The 19,420-nt window shown below is 33.5% G+C and overlaps 1 protein-coding gene across 1 annotated transcript in view; it reads left to right on the top strand.

Annotated features, from left to right (window-relative positions):
• The window catches only part of LOC140046632 (folylpolyglutamate synthase, mitochondrial-like), a 38,011-nt gene extending 20,846 nt beyond the window's left edge, over nt 1-17,165 (top strand). The window contains exons 7-12 of the mRNA XM_072091326.1: nt 763-840; nt 4,801-4,963; nt 5,566-5,688; nt 5,878-6,104; nt 14,582-14,651; nt 14,856-17,165. Coding sequence (XP_071947427.1) covers nt 763-840; nt 4,801-4,963; nt 5,566-5,688; nt 5,878-6,104; nt 14,582-14,651; nt 14,856-15,355 — 1,161 coding nt within the window. The 3' untranslated portion in view covers nt 15,356-17,165. The remainder of the gene's footprint in view (nt 1-762; nt 841-4,800; nt 4,964-5,565; nt 5,689-5,877; nt 6,105-14,581; nt 14,652-14,855) is intronic.
• Nucleotides 17,166-19,420: the final 2,255 nt, after the last annotated feature.

The following is a 19,420-nucleotide window of genomic DNA, read 5'->3' as shown; positions in this document are numbered from 1 at the left end:
AGAAGATTACCATGACCTAAACATCATACTACTCAGTATATGTGATTTTAATTAAAACTAAAATTAAATATTAATAAGTTAACAATTCTAAAGAACTTAGGTTTGTTTTGGTCAGATGTTCCAGTGTTTCCTCCATTACAATAATGTTTGATGTTTGATAATATGTAAATTAGTTGCATAGTAATCTTTATTCACAAACCTATATTTAGGATACTAGTTTTAATTGAAATCACATGCGCACTGATATAGTATGATGGTTTACTATGCAATTTTCATTCATTTATTTGCTTTTTAAATTATTAGTAAATCCAAGAAAAAGGAGGAAATATTGTCCTTTCGGGTTATTATAACATAGTCATACTAGTAATGGTTTACTTTGATTTGTCTTTAGATTTTCATAATTTTAAACACAAGCAAGAAAGAAACTGACCTATGTGTATAATTCAAATATCTTTTTAAGGTTTTATACAATTGACTCCAAGTTGGAACTTTGATACGACTTTTACATAACTTAATTTCTGGCCAACTATAGGTCCATATTTTCAAGCAAAAGCAAAAAAACATTGCTAACTTAGTTTGCTAGAGGGTGCAAGTAATCCTTTTCTGGCTCTTAAACTATAAGTTATTATTTTAACCTGTTTAGTACTGAATGCCATTTTACATATAGCTAAAATATTAAAGCTAAACCTACAATTAATTTATAACACTTGGCATATTATTACAATAAAGAAATATAATCAATAGCAATTTTTTTTTCCAAAGCCAAATCATCCTGCCTTCACAGTGCCTCAACCTCAAGATGGAATGAATGTAATTTTCCAAAGGGCAAATGAACTTAAGGTTTGACTTAGTTTTTACATTTTAAAAACAGCATAATACTTTATAGCAAGTGGTGGATCATAAAACATTAAGGAAGACAATTAGGAAAAACAAAATAAATTTCATATTTTACTTGTTCTATTACTATTGCAAACATTTAACACACACAAACACGAAACGTTGGGAATTAATGTGTGTTGATACCAATACTAGTACAGTCAACTCTCCCAATACCGGACACCTTTGGGCCGGCCAAATAAGTCTGGTTTTCCGGAAAGTCTGGTATTCGGAATGTGTTTTTAATGGTAAATATAAATTGGGGACCTTTTGGTTCTCAAAAAATGTCTGGTATTGGGAGAGTTTATGGTTTTCAGAGAGTCCGGTATTGGGAGAGTTGACTGTATAATACTGTATGTTGAAGTTCGCCTGAGTTGTAAAACAAAGGTAAAGAAAGATGGGTACAAAAGGGGTATACAATCTGAACGTTACAGATTGACATTTCATAAGAATTTTCAATTAATATAAGTTTAAAAAATAAGTTTTTAAAATACATGCTAAAATGTCTGTCCGTAACATAAAAAATGTAATTAAGTTTTTACATGATCCTGTAAAACAGTATAAAATCACACACAATATATAGGCATTTTTTATGTCCATCCGTAGCAAAAGAAAATTTAATTAGGTCAACAAAAATAATAGGAGCTTCTACAAAAAAAAGTATATTTTCCTGTAAAAGTGTAACTACCAATGCTAATGAGATAATCATAATGTCATTTTAAAACTTTACACTTACAGGATCATATAACAACTTTTTACTATGTTGATGAATAGGCATTTTACCATGTTTTTTGTAGTTATATTTTTTTGTTATTATATTAAACCTAAATACAGTACAAGCAAACTCATTGTGTTATAGCACTCTGTATTAATATACAAATAATGAATGTTTATGAGTGTAATGGTACAAATAATGGCACGAGGTGAATGATGAAAGGTTATATCAACGAGGCAACGCCGAGTTGATATAACCTTTCATCATTCACCAAGTGCCATTATTTGTACCATTACACGAATACAAAACATTCATTATTTGTTTTATATAACATCTAAATAAATTCTAGTTATTTGAATCAAATAAAAGGTAGCCCTAGCCAAAGCTTACTACATTTCATTCACACACATTGATTAAAAACAGTAACATTTGGTTTTTAATAATTTTATATTAAATGCTATATTTATATGGATTTCGTAAAAACACCTACTTTTGTGTTAATTATGTCAACAAACGACCAAACAATCCTAGGCCTATCAAGGCTAAAACGCCTAGGCTAGGCCTAGCCTAATACTAGCATGACCTAGGCTAGACCTAGTAGCCTAGTACTAGCTTGGCTGAAAGGCAAAACTTCGACAGACAATTGGAACTTATCTAAGCTAATTATGGTTTTTCCAACAATTCCACGTCTTGTAGGGATGTCCCCATTAATTAATCAAAATCCTAAAAACGATCTAAAGCTAATTTAAATGCCTTTTTGAATGAAATTAGTACATAATGTCCAAATCGTACACAAATATCTGCTGCTGTTGCATATCTCGCGGTGGTGTTTACAAATGAAACTGAGACCAGACGACAGGTGGTGCTGTTGTATTTCACAGTACAGAGCCATATCATAGGATAATTTGTGTACTAGATTTTTTTTCATCCGCGAGACGTTTTTTTTTTCGTACACAAAAATGTTTCAAAAAGTACTATTAAACGATCGTTTAATAGTGCGTACTATTGCACGCCATGTGACCCACAATCGTCCAATCAAATGACAGGAATTTATTTAGGTGTTATATAATACTTTATATATTATTTTATATTATATAACACCTAAATAAATTCCTGTCATTTGATGGGACGATTGTGGGTCACATGGCGTGCAATAGTACGCACTATTAAAAAATGTTTAATAGTACTTTTTTGTATACGAAAAAAAAAATCTATTCTATATTTGGAGAAATGTACTAATTTAAATCAAAAGGGTATTTAAATTAACTTTAGATCATTTTTAGGATTTTTATTAATTAATGGGAGCATCTCTACAAGACGTGGAATCTTTCAAAAAATATAATTAGCCTAAGACCCCATTTACACTTTTGTTTGGGTCCAGGGCCGGTCCTGGGCCGGTTGCAAATATTTACCTTTTAGGCTGGCCCAGAGGGTTTACACTAGCGACGCAGATTACTGGTCGTAAATAATTTTATCGGAAGTACCATTGCATACTGGGATACGAAGTACAGTTTGTTTACATTTTTCTCTCTCGATCTCAACTTTCCGCACGAACCGACCGTCAAGCGGAGGAATACTTTATTGAAAAGAGTCACAGATGAGGATAATGAAGAGGAGGTTCTTTTTACAAAATATCTAACAACAACCTCATAAAAAGGTCAAACGTTGTTCACGGTTCACTGCGTAAGTTGGCCCAAAACTTAAAAGCCGCTCCTGAACCTACCTGGAGAGGTGGCCCAGATCTGCGTCCGGCCCAGGGCCGGCCTAACTTTTTGGAGTATTTACACTTATCAATTGCCGACCCAGGGCCGGCCTAAATCGTAAGTGTAAATGGGGTCTAGATGAGTTCCAGTTGCCTGTCGAAGTTTTCATTATATGGTAACATTTATTATAATCAAATAGAGTCGTATAATAATTGTGTTATAAAATATAATACAATATTGTGTGTATAAATGTATGTGGATGGGCGTTTATTAAATGATTGGGTGGAAGGGGGGCGGCGTTTATTAGATGTTTTGGAAGGGGGAGGAACGTCGATTATTAATCTAAGTGATGTTTTATTGGGTTTATTCAAATAAATAACATCCTAATTGGTATAATTGATACATTATTTAGTTTACACGTCTTTTGAAACTAACTTTTGCGACACAGTGGGCCGTTTCGGCCTAAGAAGGAAGACGCTTGAGACGGCTTGCAACATAACGGGACACAGATAGCCCACAGTTATTCCTGCCAGCCCATTCAACAACTCGGCTATCTGGGTTTCACTTAATTTCATACAAATGTCTTATCAGTTTTCCCGATGTAATTTTATATACTATTCCCCACAAGTATACTCCTATGCTTTATGAATATATTTCATTTGATCTTTATTATTTTGCAGTAAAATGTTTATTTTGCTAGATAATGTACGTTCACACACACGCTCCAAAAACCAAAAAAATTAATAAAATGACTATCGCCACCAAGTTGCAAGGCCATGACCCACCAAGTTGCAAGGCCATGACCCACCATGAACCCGGTAATTACTTCTACAGCGTTGGGATGAAAATCTACCGATGAAAACAGAAATTTTGTACATATTGTAAAATACGTGTACCTATTGATTGCCATGATTTCTTTCTGTTACTGCCAGACATATGCTGTAACAATTGTTTAAACAATATATTTACAGAAGAAAATACATATTCGGCAATTTATATTATGAAAGTGCACCAAATATGTTTTTGGAGCAAAAGTGTCTGTCCTTAATACACAACAGTGTGCATCTGTAACAATATAATTTTTGAATTATTTTAAAAACTAAAAAATTTTATTTTTTAATATTTGCTCGTATTTTACAACGACATGAGTAAATTTACTTTACCAATAACAATTTAAGGCCTTGCTTTCCTAGATAGAAATTGTACTGAAATCGTCTTGTCCGTCCGTACCGTTCATATTTTCGCTGTTTTATTTTTAGAAATTTTTTTTTTTGGAAATAGGGTATGTGCATACAAAACGTACAAAGAATTTAAACCTCCTATTAGAACATTTGTATCAACTGATAAATCAAATGTTTTGGAAAAGTGTCCGTACATCTGTAACATTGGATCTGTTATATCCAAATGCCTGCAGTCACATTTTCGTGCAAAAAAATCTAAATAGATACAATAATTACAATTTTATAACTTGCCTCATTTGTTATGTTTGGATTTGTTTTCTTTTAGGCTAATATTCATTGTTGCCCTAAAATAAGTGATTATGATTTCAAAGGAAGACCTTTGAAGTTAGGGCTGGCAGGCAAACATCAGCATGTTAATGCTTCACTGGCATTGCAGTTATGTAGAACATGGGTACAGGAAACACATCCAGACTTGATCAAATTTGAAGGTAATCAGTATTTTCTGTTTAAATGTAAATATTATTATTATTTGTGGCCTTTTAAATCACTTTATGTTTGTATGTTTTGTATACAAATGTAAACATACAGTTCAAATTAGGCATATACTGCAACTAATATCATTTTGTATTGGCACTATGGGAACATTTTATGAGTTAATAGTGCTTTAACATTTTAAATGAATATGAAAGTGTTTTAAGCAATATCATTTTATTGGCTCAACATGTAGATCAATCAGTTTTAAGCTTGCCATAGTCATTCTAAATGTTTTGGATGGACAACCCCGTCAAAACACCCTGGGGACAGTGTGAACATCTTAAAATGTTTATATAGTAGTTGCATCTACTGCAAGGAATATCATTTTAATCGCATTCTCACTCCTGGATGATCAATGTATATTAATCAAAACGCAACAGTTCTTTTAAGAAGTACACATATGGTGTACCACAAACTTATATTCCAACACATTTATTTTGCCATGCAAACCTTCAAACAATATATCATATCAGATGTTTCTTTACTTTGTTTGTAAAGTCTTGTAGTACAACATCTGTAATACATACACCACAACTACATATTATTTTATTTTTAGATGTAGAATTTGAACCAGAATGCAAGCGAACATGTGTGGACTCTGAAGACACTAGTGACACACCTAGGTCTTGGGGTATGCCTGTCATTCAGCCATTTGTTGTGCCACAAGTTTTCATGCAAGGTATGCGTGATAGTATGCATGTATTTTGTATGTATACTAAAACATTAATAATGAAATTGATAAGTGTTCTTCTATCTCTCTAGTACAATGCATCTTTTAAAAAAAAATTTAAAATTTATAGAGTAACTGACAAAAACAAAATTCTGATACAGAGTATCATTTACATTCTATTCATACTGGTTTTAATAGGTTTACAGGATTGTTATTGGGCTGGTCGTACTCAGACATTCAAGCGGGAAAATGCAACTTATTACCTTGATGGTGCACACACACCACGTAGCATCCAGGCATGTATTGATTGGTTCACAGAAGTGGCTGAAGATGAGGCTAATAACATTGATGGTTTAGTAGCTAAAGCACTTGTGTTTAATTCAACTGGAGATAGAAAAGACAGTGCATTAATTTCACCCTTGATGGTATTTTAACCTTTATTATTATTAATCTAATTGTGATTCACCAATACTTTATTAAGTAACCTGACAAAGCAAAGATAATTGTATTTCAGCAAGAATTACAATTACTGTGCACAATTACTATGGCAGAGGTCCTGTTAATTGAGAGAACAGGAATATAGTTTTTTATAAACTTCACACCATAGGTTATGGTACACACACAAAATATTTGTTTCCTAAAATCAGAGCAAATTTCAGACCATTTTGAGCATTTCATTTTCCCATTCCCATTACATATTTTGTGTTAACAGGCATTGTACTTCATTTTCAACTGAAGATTACTTCAAAATTTTCATTATTTTACAAAACTTTTACAGTAGCTTATAAATAAAACCCGGTCACTTAAGCTACATCATATATTTAGTTAAAGACCCATTCCCTACAATTTTTGACATTTTATAAAAATAATGCATATATATTATACATTAAAACCAGGTCATTCCTTGTCTTAAATTTACGTTTTATAGTAAATTTAAGATAAAAAGAGAGGAACAATGCACTAGTAGCTCGCGGTGAATGTCATCATGGATTGTCTTTAGTTTTGTAGGCTTAGCTGCTAGTAAACAGCAGTAACGTACGAATATTGCACACTAGCTAAGGCCTAGTCTGACGTTTTCTAGTTACTGCATTAATTGTCTTTCGGTTTTTGCCAGAATCTGTTAATACAAATTGCGGGAGTTAGGAGTCTTCCATTTGTTTTGGAATCATGATCGACCAAAAATTGGGTGAATTATTAAAGGAAAATGTAAAAATTTATCTGCATGCAATGCCTGTTGGGATTTATAGCGAGCCACTTAAATTATTAGAAATGACTTATTTTTCACATTTTTAACTGTTTAAAGAGGAGAAAAGTTATCGCAATATGACCATATCGTATTTACTGTTACATTAAATTTAGTGACAGGCTGAACATGAATGCGCTGATTCCCAAATCTATCTACAATATCTCGGCAGGTTGATCACCTTTCTGTATGACAAAGTGCTTGTCCCTCCCAGGTGTTGTTAGGAATGTCACAGGCTTTCATCCTTGTATCTCTTGTATAGAAGAGTGCCTTTGATATTTATTTATCCTCCATATGTATAAGGTGACCAGACAAGCGCAGTTGAGCCCTGATAAAGAAAGCTTTCACTCCCTCGATCTGACAGCGCTCTAGCACACCTGTTTTGGATACCCTATCATTCTGGAGGTGCCACAGACTTTTCGAAGCCACCGAAGGTGGAATTGGTCTAGCTTCTTTACATATCGCCAGTACCAAGTCCAACACAAAGATGGCAATCTTTGTGTTGAGTCGTATTCCATGGTCTGATGCAGTCTTCCAAAGGCAGCACTTGCTTTTCTAACCTGTGATTTTGTCTATACTGTGAAAGGAATCCACCCAAGTAGCAAAACTTCTACACAACTTTCAGTTGATCGTCACCTATCTTTATGACCGGTTCATGAGGTATGCTTCCTGGTTTTGGTTGGAACATATATATTTTTATACTGATGGCCATAACATTGGGCTGCTCTTGCAAAGTCATTCACAATGCTCTGTAGGTCATCCTCTGTGTATGATATTAGTGCACAATCATCTGCAAATAATAATTTACGCAGAAGTAGTGATGACACCTTAGAGCGGGCCTTTAGACGTCGACGGTTGAATATTATACCACCATCCATCATGAATCTGATCAGAACACCTTTGTTGCAGTTCTTGAAAGCATCAGGAAGCATTGCAGAAAAGATGACACTAAACAAAGTAGGGCCATGACACATCCTTGTTTGTTACCATTTGTCACAGGAATGAGTCTGACGGACTCCCACCGTATTCATGCCTTCATGGAATGAGCGGATGATTTTGGTCACTCATGGTGGGCATCCAATCATCAAGAGAAGTTTCCAAAGCCCATCACAGCTAACTGAAACGAAAGCTTTGATGAGATCAGCAAACACCATATACAGATCTAAGTTTTGTTCTCTGCATTTTTCTTTTATTTACCTAGCTGCAAACAACATGATAGCCTCTATCTGGCCTAAAACCACACTGAATTTCTGGGAGGGTATTATAAAGGTGAGTGGTAAAGGCAATTGATCACTCTGGCAAAAATCTTGCTGCCAATGGCTGAAGTTCTTTTTTCCTCATAGATGCATCAATCTCATCAAACCAGTCCTGGTTCCTTTTAGCAAAATTAATTGAGTCAGCTGAGGCCTGGAAGATCTTCCTAATGACTGGCTGGGTTTGCATAATCAGGGTTTTCTACATCCTGGAGGGCAGCTGAAATGTTATTTCTGAGAGTAGCTTGTTCCTCAGTTCCATCTACTGTAACTATTTATCATGCTTTTTGCTTGGCAATAATGTTGTTTTAAATTGAAGCAGATGGTGAACATGGTAAGAATGGCAAGTTGATGCTCTGGCACCACTTATAAACTTGAATGTTTAAAGATGTATTGTCCCTTTGACTAATACCAAAAAAAAAAAAAAAAAAAAAAAAAAAAAATAATAATAATATGGCCAATTTATATTTAGAATATTTTGACCTTTATTTTTTGTGTTTCAGGATCTTTAAGGGGGGCTTTGGACTGTACTGACTAAAATATGTTTCTACATAATTCTGGTGACGTATCTGAAGTTACTGAAACTGTTTGTGGTTATATAGAGTTTTGTAAAAATATGATTAGCCCACCCACGTTTGTTAAATCGTATGCCAATAGTAAACAGAAGAGAACAGCATTTAATAATTAACGTGTCATTCTTAAAGGTGAATTAGCCTACAAAAGAAAAATTGAACAAATTTATGAATAATGATTTCAGGTTTGGAATGGCATGCGATTGATGAGTGGGTTTGCTAATAGTAAAATAGATACACGCAACTTCTCTGAGGAGAAGGATGCGATCACACGGATGCTTAATGCTGGGGTCAGCTAGATAGTGTAACAACAAATGAGATCAAACTCATGTAAGGGTGCTGGTCCTGATAAATTGTGCTGACCAACTAAGTTACGTATTTATGAATATCTTTAATATTTCTTTTACTCAAACTATTTCCAACATATGGAAAACCTCTTGTATAGTTCCTATTCCAAAGAAATCAGTCATGAAATGCATGAATGACCTAAGGCCTATTGCGCTTATGCCATGAAAGTGTGTGAGAAAATTTTAATAAACCGGCTCTTGTTAAGGATTTTTTACCCAGTTAATCGTGGATCCTAAACATGCTAGTATCGAATCCCTTCTTGTAGAAATTCATGTGGCTTCAGTTGCAACACGGGCATCAGTTGTCTACAGACCCCCAAACTCGCCTGCGATATATTTTACTCATCTTGAGAGTTTCCTGGAAGACTATTGTGATTCCAAGGATTTTATCATGCTAGGCGATCTTAATGTGGATATGCTGAAACCACACACGAATAGAAACAGTCTCATGCATATCATGGACTTATTCAATCTGACACAGATTTTCCCGAATGCAACGCGTACGACCAGAGACTCTCAAACGTTAATTGATGTTATACTCACAACCAACAAGGAATTACACAACAACAATGCAACGTTGTCGTCGGACATAAGTGATCATGACTTTATTTTTACATCAATACGTATCAAACCCCCTAAGAATGAACATGATCAGCGGACCTTCAGGGACTTCCGAAATTTCAATGAGGATAACTTCATTAATGACCTGAAAAAACTACCTTGGAACATAATTCCTCAACTTGATGACGTGAACGTCTGTTTAAAAGTTCTTCACAATTTCCTTGGTGGAGTAATTAATGTCCATGCTCCAGAAAAAAACGAAACGTTTAAAAAAAAGTTTGCCCTTGTGGTTAAAAGGTCGTGATGACATATTGATTCTGATGTACGAACGTGATAGATTAAAGTCAAAGGCAAAACCAAACGGTCAAGCTGAATTATGGTTAAAAATTAAAAAATTAAGAAATCAGATTAATAAAATGTGTAGAAAGTCAAAAGTTAATTATTATAGGAACTTTTTAATTGAATCTGCAAATGACACCAGCAAGATGTGGAAAGGAATGAAACATTTGATCTCATCAAAGTCTAACTGGTTGCCATCTTCTGTTAGGATCAATGGTCATGCTTCTTGTAATGAAAATGAAATTAGTACTGCATATAATGATTAATTTGTAAATATAGCTACTCATCTTGACAATGCACTTATAATGTTGATCCATGTTCTTACTTACCTTTATTTGATTCTCAATTTGATTTTCAGAGGGTATCTTGTGAGTCTGTTCTGGAACAGCTTAGTCGATTGGACTGTGGAACGTCGCTTGGAGTAAATTGTTACCCTATCAAATTGCTCAAGTTGGCAGCCCCTGTTATTGCGCCTTCTGTGATATATCTGTAATCTTTCACTTTTATCTGGTATTTTTCCAAAGTTCCCATATACAAAAGTGGGGCCAAGGACGAACTCAACAATTATCGACCTATATCCGTTTTACCAATCCTCTCTAAAATCATCGAACGCGCTGCTCATATCCAACTCTATGACTATCTTACAGCACAGAACATTCTCTCAGATAACCAATCAGGCTTTAGGAAACACTTCTCTACCACTACAGCACTTACTAACACTTGTGACAACTGGCTCGATGCTATGAATGAGGGTCTCCTCACCGGGTCAGTTTTCATAGATTTAAGAAAAGCTTTTGACACGGTCAACCACAAGATCATGCTTAGAAAACTGACTCGGTGTGGTGTATCCTCATCTGGCATCGAGTGGTTCACATCATATCTAACTAACCGCACTCAAACAGTTAAATTCAAAAATACTTATTCTAATTTTGTAACCATAACACACGGTATACCTCAGGGGTCCATTCTTGGACCCTTGTTATTCACAATTTACATCAATGATTTTGCCACTGTTCTAGAACATGGCACTCTTGATCTTTATGCTGATGATTCCACCCTCTAATATTCGCACTCTAACATACATATCATTAACAGAAACATCAACTCTGACCTCTCACTAATTAACACATGGCTCACCTCTAACCGATTATCATTACACACTGACAAAACTGAGGCGATGTTAATTGGCGTCCCTCAGCGGCTCAAACACAAAACAATAGATGTATCGACTGCTGGACAACCGATCAAAGTAGTAACTAACCACAAACACTTAGGTGTGCACATTGACAATCAACTTAACTAGCATACCCATGTCAGTAAGTTGAGCTCTACACTTTCTTTCAAAATCCACACACTTGCACGAATTAGAAAATATCTTGACAAACGTACAGCACATTTATTTTACAACACATTAATTTTACCACACATTGACTACGGTGCTCTTCTCTGGAGCACCGGAAGTAAAACAAACATTAACAAGATTCAAAAACTTCAAAATCGTTGTTCTTCAAGCTCCGCCTCGCACCAGCACTCACATTCTTCTAACATCTCTACACATCATGAATGTGTCACAGAGGGTGCAGTACCAGGTAGGCTGCCTAGCTTTCAAAGCTATGAACAATATTGCCCCTCGATACATCACCCAACTATTATCCACTGTTCTGATACGCTCTATGAGGACTAGGGCTGCTTCCAGGGGCGACTTACTGGTACCCAAAGTAAAATTGAAATGTTTCCGGCGCTCTTTTATTTATTCTGCTTGTATTTTATATAATTTATTACCTTCTGTTTTAAAAGAATGTACCAATATTAACTCGTTTAAATTTAATTTTTAAAAACACATTAAATCGTAATTGTCTAATTGAACATTTTTTAGATAATTATTTTTTTAGATAATTATTTTTTTAGATAATTGTTTTAAATTTAAATGTATATAGTAGATTCGTATTAGTTAAGTATAGTTTTATATATTTTGTCATTTTTAAGAGGGCCCCTGGATATCAGCTGGAAGGGTTACCCTCTATAAATAAAGTTGAAATAAAATAAATAAAAAAGGTTTGCTAATGATACTGCATTGCTTGGGCAATCCTTACTATGTTCTACCAATCCATTATTTGTGGTGTATGGGCTTATTGTATTACAGCGGGGGGTAGTAACGCGTTGAAAGAAAGTAGGTAATTTAACTGGCTCTAGTCTGTGTTGAGTCTGTTCACACACATGTGGTGAGATTGTTTATGTGTATCCTAGATGATAATAGTCATCCACTTCATGATAGGCTGGTCTATTATTACCTAGAAGTGCTAGGATGCGACTGCCATACTCCCGCACCAATCGTTATCTTTATTCATTTGTCCCAATGAGCATCAAGTTTTTCAATATGAATCATATGAGATAATGCACAGTAATACATTGAAATAAGAAATGAAATGAAATAATAATAATAACGACGACGAAAATGATAAGATAATATAGCCCATTGTTATTGTTAAAAAAATTCATTTTTTCTGCTCATATTTTGTTCCTCACAGATCTCGAAAACGGCAATAGCAGTTATGTTGTAACTTGGCCAGCAGATGCACGTATATATGTAGTTGTGCAACATACTTTGGTTTAATGAAAATATGGTCGCGTAGTTAGGTTTTTTTAAATTCTTAGATTGACTATAAATTAGAAACCAATAGATATTTTTAAATACAACTTGACACACATATTCTTTATGTTGGTCATCTTCCTGTATCATCAGCATAATTTTGAACCTTGGTATTTTCGCGCGTATGCACGCTTTGAAATGCTCAAAATCAATTTCTAATCACGTTTCAGGACATTTTAAGCATTTCACATTTTTAAAAAAACTTTGCTTTGCACGCGCGCTTTGCGTACATGGCTCGTACGCAGCTTAGAAAGACCGTTTTTGCACTTGATTGTTGTTCTGTATACCTTTTGTGATAAGTTCCTTTAATTTTTGATGAATTATGAATGTAAAATTATGACACACATGCGCGTCAAACTTTAACAATCGTGCGCCTGAAAATGGGTAATTTTATGCAAATTTGTGTAAAAATATGCCTATTTTGAATCGATTATAGCTCTCCGGGATGGATGGTGACCCTCTATTTTTGTAACTTACATGTATTATAAGAGTAATGAGTTGTAGATATGAATTCAGGTAAAAATTTAGACCGTAAATATGTTATGTCATCATATGGCTATCTGAATTTTAAAAATTGGATTGTCTCTTTTGACACAATTCGTCTCATTCAATAGAGCGTATATCGCGTAAACTTTATCAATTTTCTTCCAATTTTCAGTTATGTTATTACTCAAAACATTCTCCTTCAGACATATGAACTTTATTTTTAATTTGAAAAGGTCATCATATTCAAACAATTAAATAAACGTAAGCGATGTAAAATAAAAATGCCAATACCAAAACAGCATACTGAACGATTGCATGCTGATTGTACAATTGTTGTAGTGCAGCCTATTGTAGACTATAAATACCATGTGCATGTTACAATGCGCAACGCGGTAGCCTAACTCGTCACCGTGACGAGTTCAAATCTAGTTGTATTTATGAGTGTTAGTATTGGGGTTTGTTTTTAAATGTATTTATTTGTACATATCTTCTCTTTATATGTATTGTTTTATAGTACTTTTTATAATAATCATTTCTATGTAAAGCTTCTGATATTGATATTTTTAAATATATACATATTTTAATTAACTCTGAGCAAATTAATTTCTCCTTTGGAGAATAATGTTTATTCAAATAAATACGGTACAGTATTTCATCACCTAAGTATATTTTTATATAGTTTATGTTTTGTGATATTTTTTTTTCTATAACTATTTTTATTGATGTTTGTATCACCTGTTTATATAAGTTCCCCTTGCTTGTCAGCATAATGTTGTTTAGGGTCACCAATGCTGTCTACCGTTTCGTTAATGTAGCTTTGGTGTGTTATAAATAGAAATTATATATTCAGCCAGTTTTGTATAGTTATACATTTAAAGATGTATTTTCCCTTGAAACACAAAAAAAAATGAATGTCAAAATATTCTAAATTTAAATTGGCCATATCAAAGTAATATTAAAATTATTCACTTTAAGTCGAAAATTTGAGCCAAAAACAACAAGTTTACGTAATTAACAGGTAAATTAGTTTGATTACATTTCATCTGGAAAATCGTCGCGAGCAAAAGTAAACAAAGATTTCAAACCACGAGTACGCATTATGCATGATGCTAATTAGGATTGTTTACAACTCGTCACGGTTGAGAAGGTGTTTTCACACAGATCGTTAGGAAGTTTTATGATTATGCATACAGATTAGCCAAACAAGCGCGTTGCATTATGAGATATGTTTTGATCAAAAACTTTGACTGGAAGTCAAAGTTATTTTTTGAACAAAAAACGTCTGTATTTCAGTTAAACAATTTTTTTTCGACTAATTTTTTGTGAAAGTTTATAACTATTATGATACTTCAAAATGACCTACTTTTTTTCGAAATCTTTTTTTAAATTTTTTTTTGGAATTAGTCAAAGGGACAATAGATCTTTAACTAAATATTTTTCTTTAATTTTAGACATGTAAATTTGATGCTGTTGCATTCTGTCCTAATATTGTCACTTCAGATACCTCAGGAAATTCAGCAGGTAATCCTTCATGTTTTGTGAAATCAATTATAAGTCAAAATATCTTGTTCAGGGATTCAAATTCAAACAACATTTAAATTAACCTGACAGTTTTAGTGCTTTCATCTTGTCGTTGTTGTCCACACACAAGATCTGAATGTTCCATATTTATTATGTAATTTGTTTTACTTTTTTTGTAAAACAGGGTAATTTTTCTTTTTACAGATCAAACAAATTATAATACTACCTTAAGCAAACAACTTTCCAGATGTCATGGTAACAATGCTATTTATGAGTCCTTGTTAAAAACAACAGATACAGTTTCACACTGTATTGGCAATTCAGGGGAGAAAAGGAGCAATGGGAATTCATTTCAACCACTAGATACACAGTTCCATGAAAAACACATTGATGTTACAAACACAGAGGTTGTAAAGAAACAACATGTAATGGACAGTAAAGAAGCATTTGTAAAAAATAATGCTGTGTTTCAATGTATTTCTAGTGCAATGTGGTGGTTAGTTGGCATTAAGGACAGTAAGTTGAAGCCATTACAAGATAGTCCTGCTGTTCCTATTAAGCTTGAGAATGCTGTACATGTCCAAGTACTTGTCACAGGGAGTTTACATCTTGTTGGGGGAGCTGTGAAGCTACTTGATCCAAATTTAACAACAATGCAAAATTTGGAAATAGCAAATGGCAATTCAGAACTTCAAAGAATTTGAACTAACTGAATTAATCAGCATATTTTATTGTGTATATTGTAATATATATACTGTACAATAATGATAATTTTTTTTTTATTTTCATTAAAATATGTGCACAGAAATTGGGTGTATAATATAACTTGATTGGCAATCCATCTTCAATGGGCTAAGTTTGTCTGATCTTGTTACAGAACAACACCAACAAAATCACTTTCAAAGTGGGTATCCGCATTAGTTATGCAACACAAAGGGGAACAAAGCCATATAGATGGCTGCAGTCGCGTGCTCATTAGTGTTTACCGACCGACCGACCAACCTACCAACTGACCGAAATTACTGAACATGTTTAAAAATGTTGAAATGTTTTAAAACATTTATATTTTTTTAATTTACACGTGCGTAGCCTGTCACTTTTGACGTGCTCGTATAACGTAATTTCGAGTTGAAAAGTAAGTCAAGAAAACAGAAATCGGGCAAAATGAGTGCGTAACAACATTTAACGCGCAGTGCGCGCGAAAAAATCTGCGCACTCATGGCAATTTTGTAAACGCTTAAAATTGCCTGAAACGTACTCTTATTTCATCGAAAATAAATTTTGAAAATTTTAAGCACGCGTACGAATGCGTTACATGCGCTACGCACGTAATTGTATTGCCATATGATGATTTATGGCCTGAAATTTATGAGTACCAAATTTTATTTAATTGTGATTCATGGTTGTGAAGATATGATTACAAACATGATTTCATTAAATCGTGCGTAGACCGCGTAATTTTTTATTGCTCACCGTGAAAACATAACCACATCGATTCCTGGCCATAAGGAATATACTGTGAAAAATTGGCTTAGCTAGATTAAACTGATATCAAGATAAGGCCAGAAAGCGATAAAACGCATAGTGATACCGGACCGACCGACAGAGTGAATTTTTAGTCGCGTCCACGCGACTAAAAATGATCTTAATCTTTGTGTTTTTAATAACACTTGATAGTTTGTTCCATGCACTTGTGGCAGTAGCGTAGAGGTACGGTCAATTGTTGTTGTGTCGTTGATCACAAATTTATTAAACATTTAAGTATGGTGTAGCAGTCAATCTTTAAATTAATAACTCTATCTTCAGCATTAAATAGATTTAATTTTCAAGCTCTTTTTGTCCTACATGATACTTTGACTTTTGATTTAGTATTATACAAAACCTTATTATTTTGCAAGATTTCTAATTTGCTTTTACATTTCTTTGCAGAATACCATATGAACATGCGTAGTCAAAATTATGTTGAATATAAGAGCAGAGCATAACAGTTTTCTAGCGTATTCATTAAGAAATTATGCTTTTATCCTACAAAATTTACAAATTTATTATTACATTATGTAAAAAAATATTTCATCCAATGTTTTCATTCCAGCTGTAACAATAAGTGAGATAACAAAGACAATTGCTGTTGATGTGTTTTAATGCATGGACCTATAATATAAGTCCTTGATTAAAGTATAAAGTTTAGTAACTAAAATACATTGCCTCATAAAATCATAAATGAAAGGTTATGTAAAGCCAGATCTGGATCAAAATACCTTGATTCAAATATATATTTATAAATACTTATGAATATGTAAAATATTTATATTTTAATTATTCAGTATATTACCTGGTGGTTTAGAATTTCTTCCAATGCCTATATACATAAATTTCTAAAGAGCATTGTAATTGTGTCATCTTTGAGTTGGGTTAGATTATGTTATGTTTATATCAATATTTCAATTTAATACATGTTTTTATTTATAAATCGCATATTTATTATTTTTATCCTTTTTATCATTTGATAATACCATTTCACTGGCTTTTTTAAAACCATATACAACTACAAAATATATTTTATTAAATAAAATATGTATTTTCAAAATGTTGCAATCATGAGAATGTTTGTGTTCAAATTTTTCTATCTTAGATTATTCTACCTATTGTGTTACAATAATATATGCATCCCCATACTGTCATTTTTATTTGATTATGGATGACATGGCGTGCGTCCATAGTACGCACTATTAAACGATATTCGTTAAATACTACTAATTTTTTTCCAATAAAATTAGAGTTAAGTGCAATGCATAACTTCATTGCAAATAAAATGTATTGCACTGAAGTGCAATGAATTCAACTTACGTTTAGGTAAATCATCATGGTAAAACAGCTTGCCATACGGCCACTTCCCTTAACGGCCGCACTTTCAAAAGCCTGTTTGTTCTTCTTATCTAGTTAGTGCATTTGGTGCCTACAGTGTATTCCGTTAATACTGTTAGGCTACAGTAAATCTTCTAATTGTAACCCTGGCTTATTATTCTTTGATTGTTTTTTAGGGTGGGTTACTATTAGAGTAGCGGGTTACTATTACTAATCTTAAATTAGGCACCTGAATATAGTAACCCACCCTAACTTTTTAGGTCAGCAACTCATAGCAAAATAATAAAACAGTACGAATAAACACATTTGTTTATTTTATAAACTCAAAAACACTCAATCCTCCCCCACTCCCGAGATCAACATGCATTATCTCCTTATTTTCAAAATACTGCTTCATCATAAACGTCTTCATAATGCCATTTTGTCAATAGTTTTTGTGACTCTAATAGGGTTACTATTAGAGTTATTATTATAGATAGACTTATAAGGTGGGTTACTATTAGAAGGGGGTTACTATTAGAAGATTTAAGGTGCGGCTTTATGACACAAAATAGGTACAATTCAGCACTGTACACATATTTAATTCATGTCATATGATGGCATAATAATTGTCGGCGGTCATATTTTAATGTATGTGCATGTTGCATTTGCGCGGATAACCCGAACTCGTCAGTAACGAGTTCAAATCTTTCTATCTTGTTCTTCTTTCGAATTTTGTGTCACGTATATCTTGTAACATCGTATAACTTTGTCAGAAGATTGACCTTAAACTGTAGATGTGCAGGAAACTTTGAATTTATATACAAAAAATTAGAATAACGGGACTTTCATCCCTATACAGTATATTTTAATATGAATTCAAAATAAAATTCTAAAATTTGTCTGAAAATAAATAATACTAATCCACCTGATCATAAACAATAAAATACAATTAGCTGGAGAATTTAGAGGTCCATTATTGCGTTAAGAACGCCGAAAAATATCATGCGTAGCGGTCACCTCCCGTAAGCGGCCACTTTTCCCGGTCCCCGTCAACTGTATCTTTACAAGATCGTAGTGGGTATTGCTCTGTTGCAATGCTAATGTTGTACTAACATAATACGAAGAGTTTAAAAACAGACAAAAGAACATTATCCACCATGTTGCTTAATCTAAAAATTCGATCTTTGATTCACTGCACTGTGTAGGTGAATTTAATTAACTTGGGTGCGTAAGAGTTAAGACCATGAATAAAATAAGTATTTTTAAGTGAAATACAATTGCACTGAAGTGAAATACAATTGCACTGAAGTCGAATTGACCACCGTAATGACACTTCATTTACGCTTCAGTGCAATTAAATTAATTAAAATTTGCATTTAAAGTCTAATTGCAATTCAGTGCAAATCATTTAAACTTAAGTCGAATGTATTGCACTTGAAGTTGAATGTGTTGTTAATTTAGAGGTAAATGATAAATCGGCTTGCTATACGACCGTGGGAGTAATTAGGCCTCATCAGGGGGCTTCCTCTCTGATGTTGCTGAGGTAATGCGACCTGGGCGACTTGACTAGCCTCCACTCAGATCCCCTTTAGCCAAGGTCTAAGAATGTTCGTTTGTTGACATAATTAACAATACAATAGGTGTGTTCGCCTAGGCCTACTTTTTATTTTTTTATTCAATCTGATTAAAAAAATAATGTCATTTGGTGAATTATGAAAGGTTGAAATATAACCTTTCATCATAAAGCAATACAAAATCTATAGCTTCCATGCTATCATTATTCACGTAATGGTATTATTACCATTCCACATAAACATTCGTTATTTGTATACCATTTTACTGTAGGCCTAATCGATTAAAAATCATGTTAAATATTGTAACACAGTACTGAATTGTGCACGACAGAATTAATGAACTATGTT

Source organism: Antedon mediterranea, chromosome 4 (assembly GCF_964355755.1).
Source record: "Antedon mediterranea chromosome 4, ecAntMedi1.1, whole genome shotgun sequence".
Classification (NCBI taxonomy): domain Eukaryota; kingdom Metazoa; phylum Echinodermata; class Crinoidea; order Comatulida; family Antedonidae; genus Antedon; species Antedon mediterranea.
Note: the sequence above shows the minus strand (reverse complement) of the source record. Positions and strands in the feature narration are given on the sequence as shown.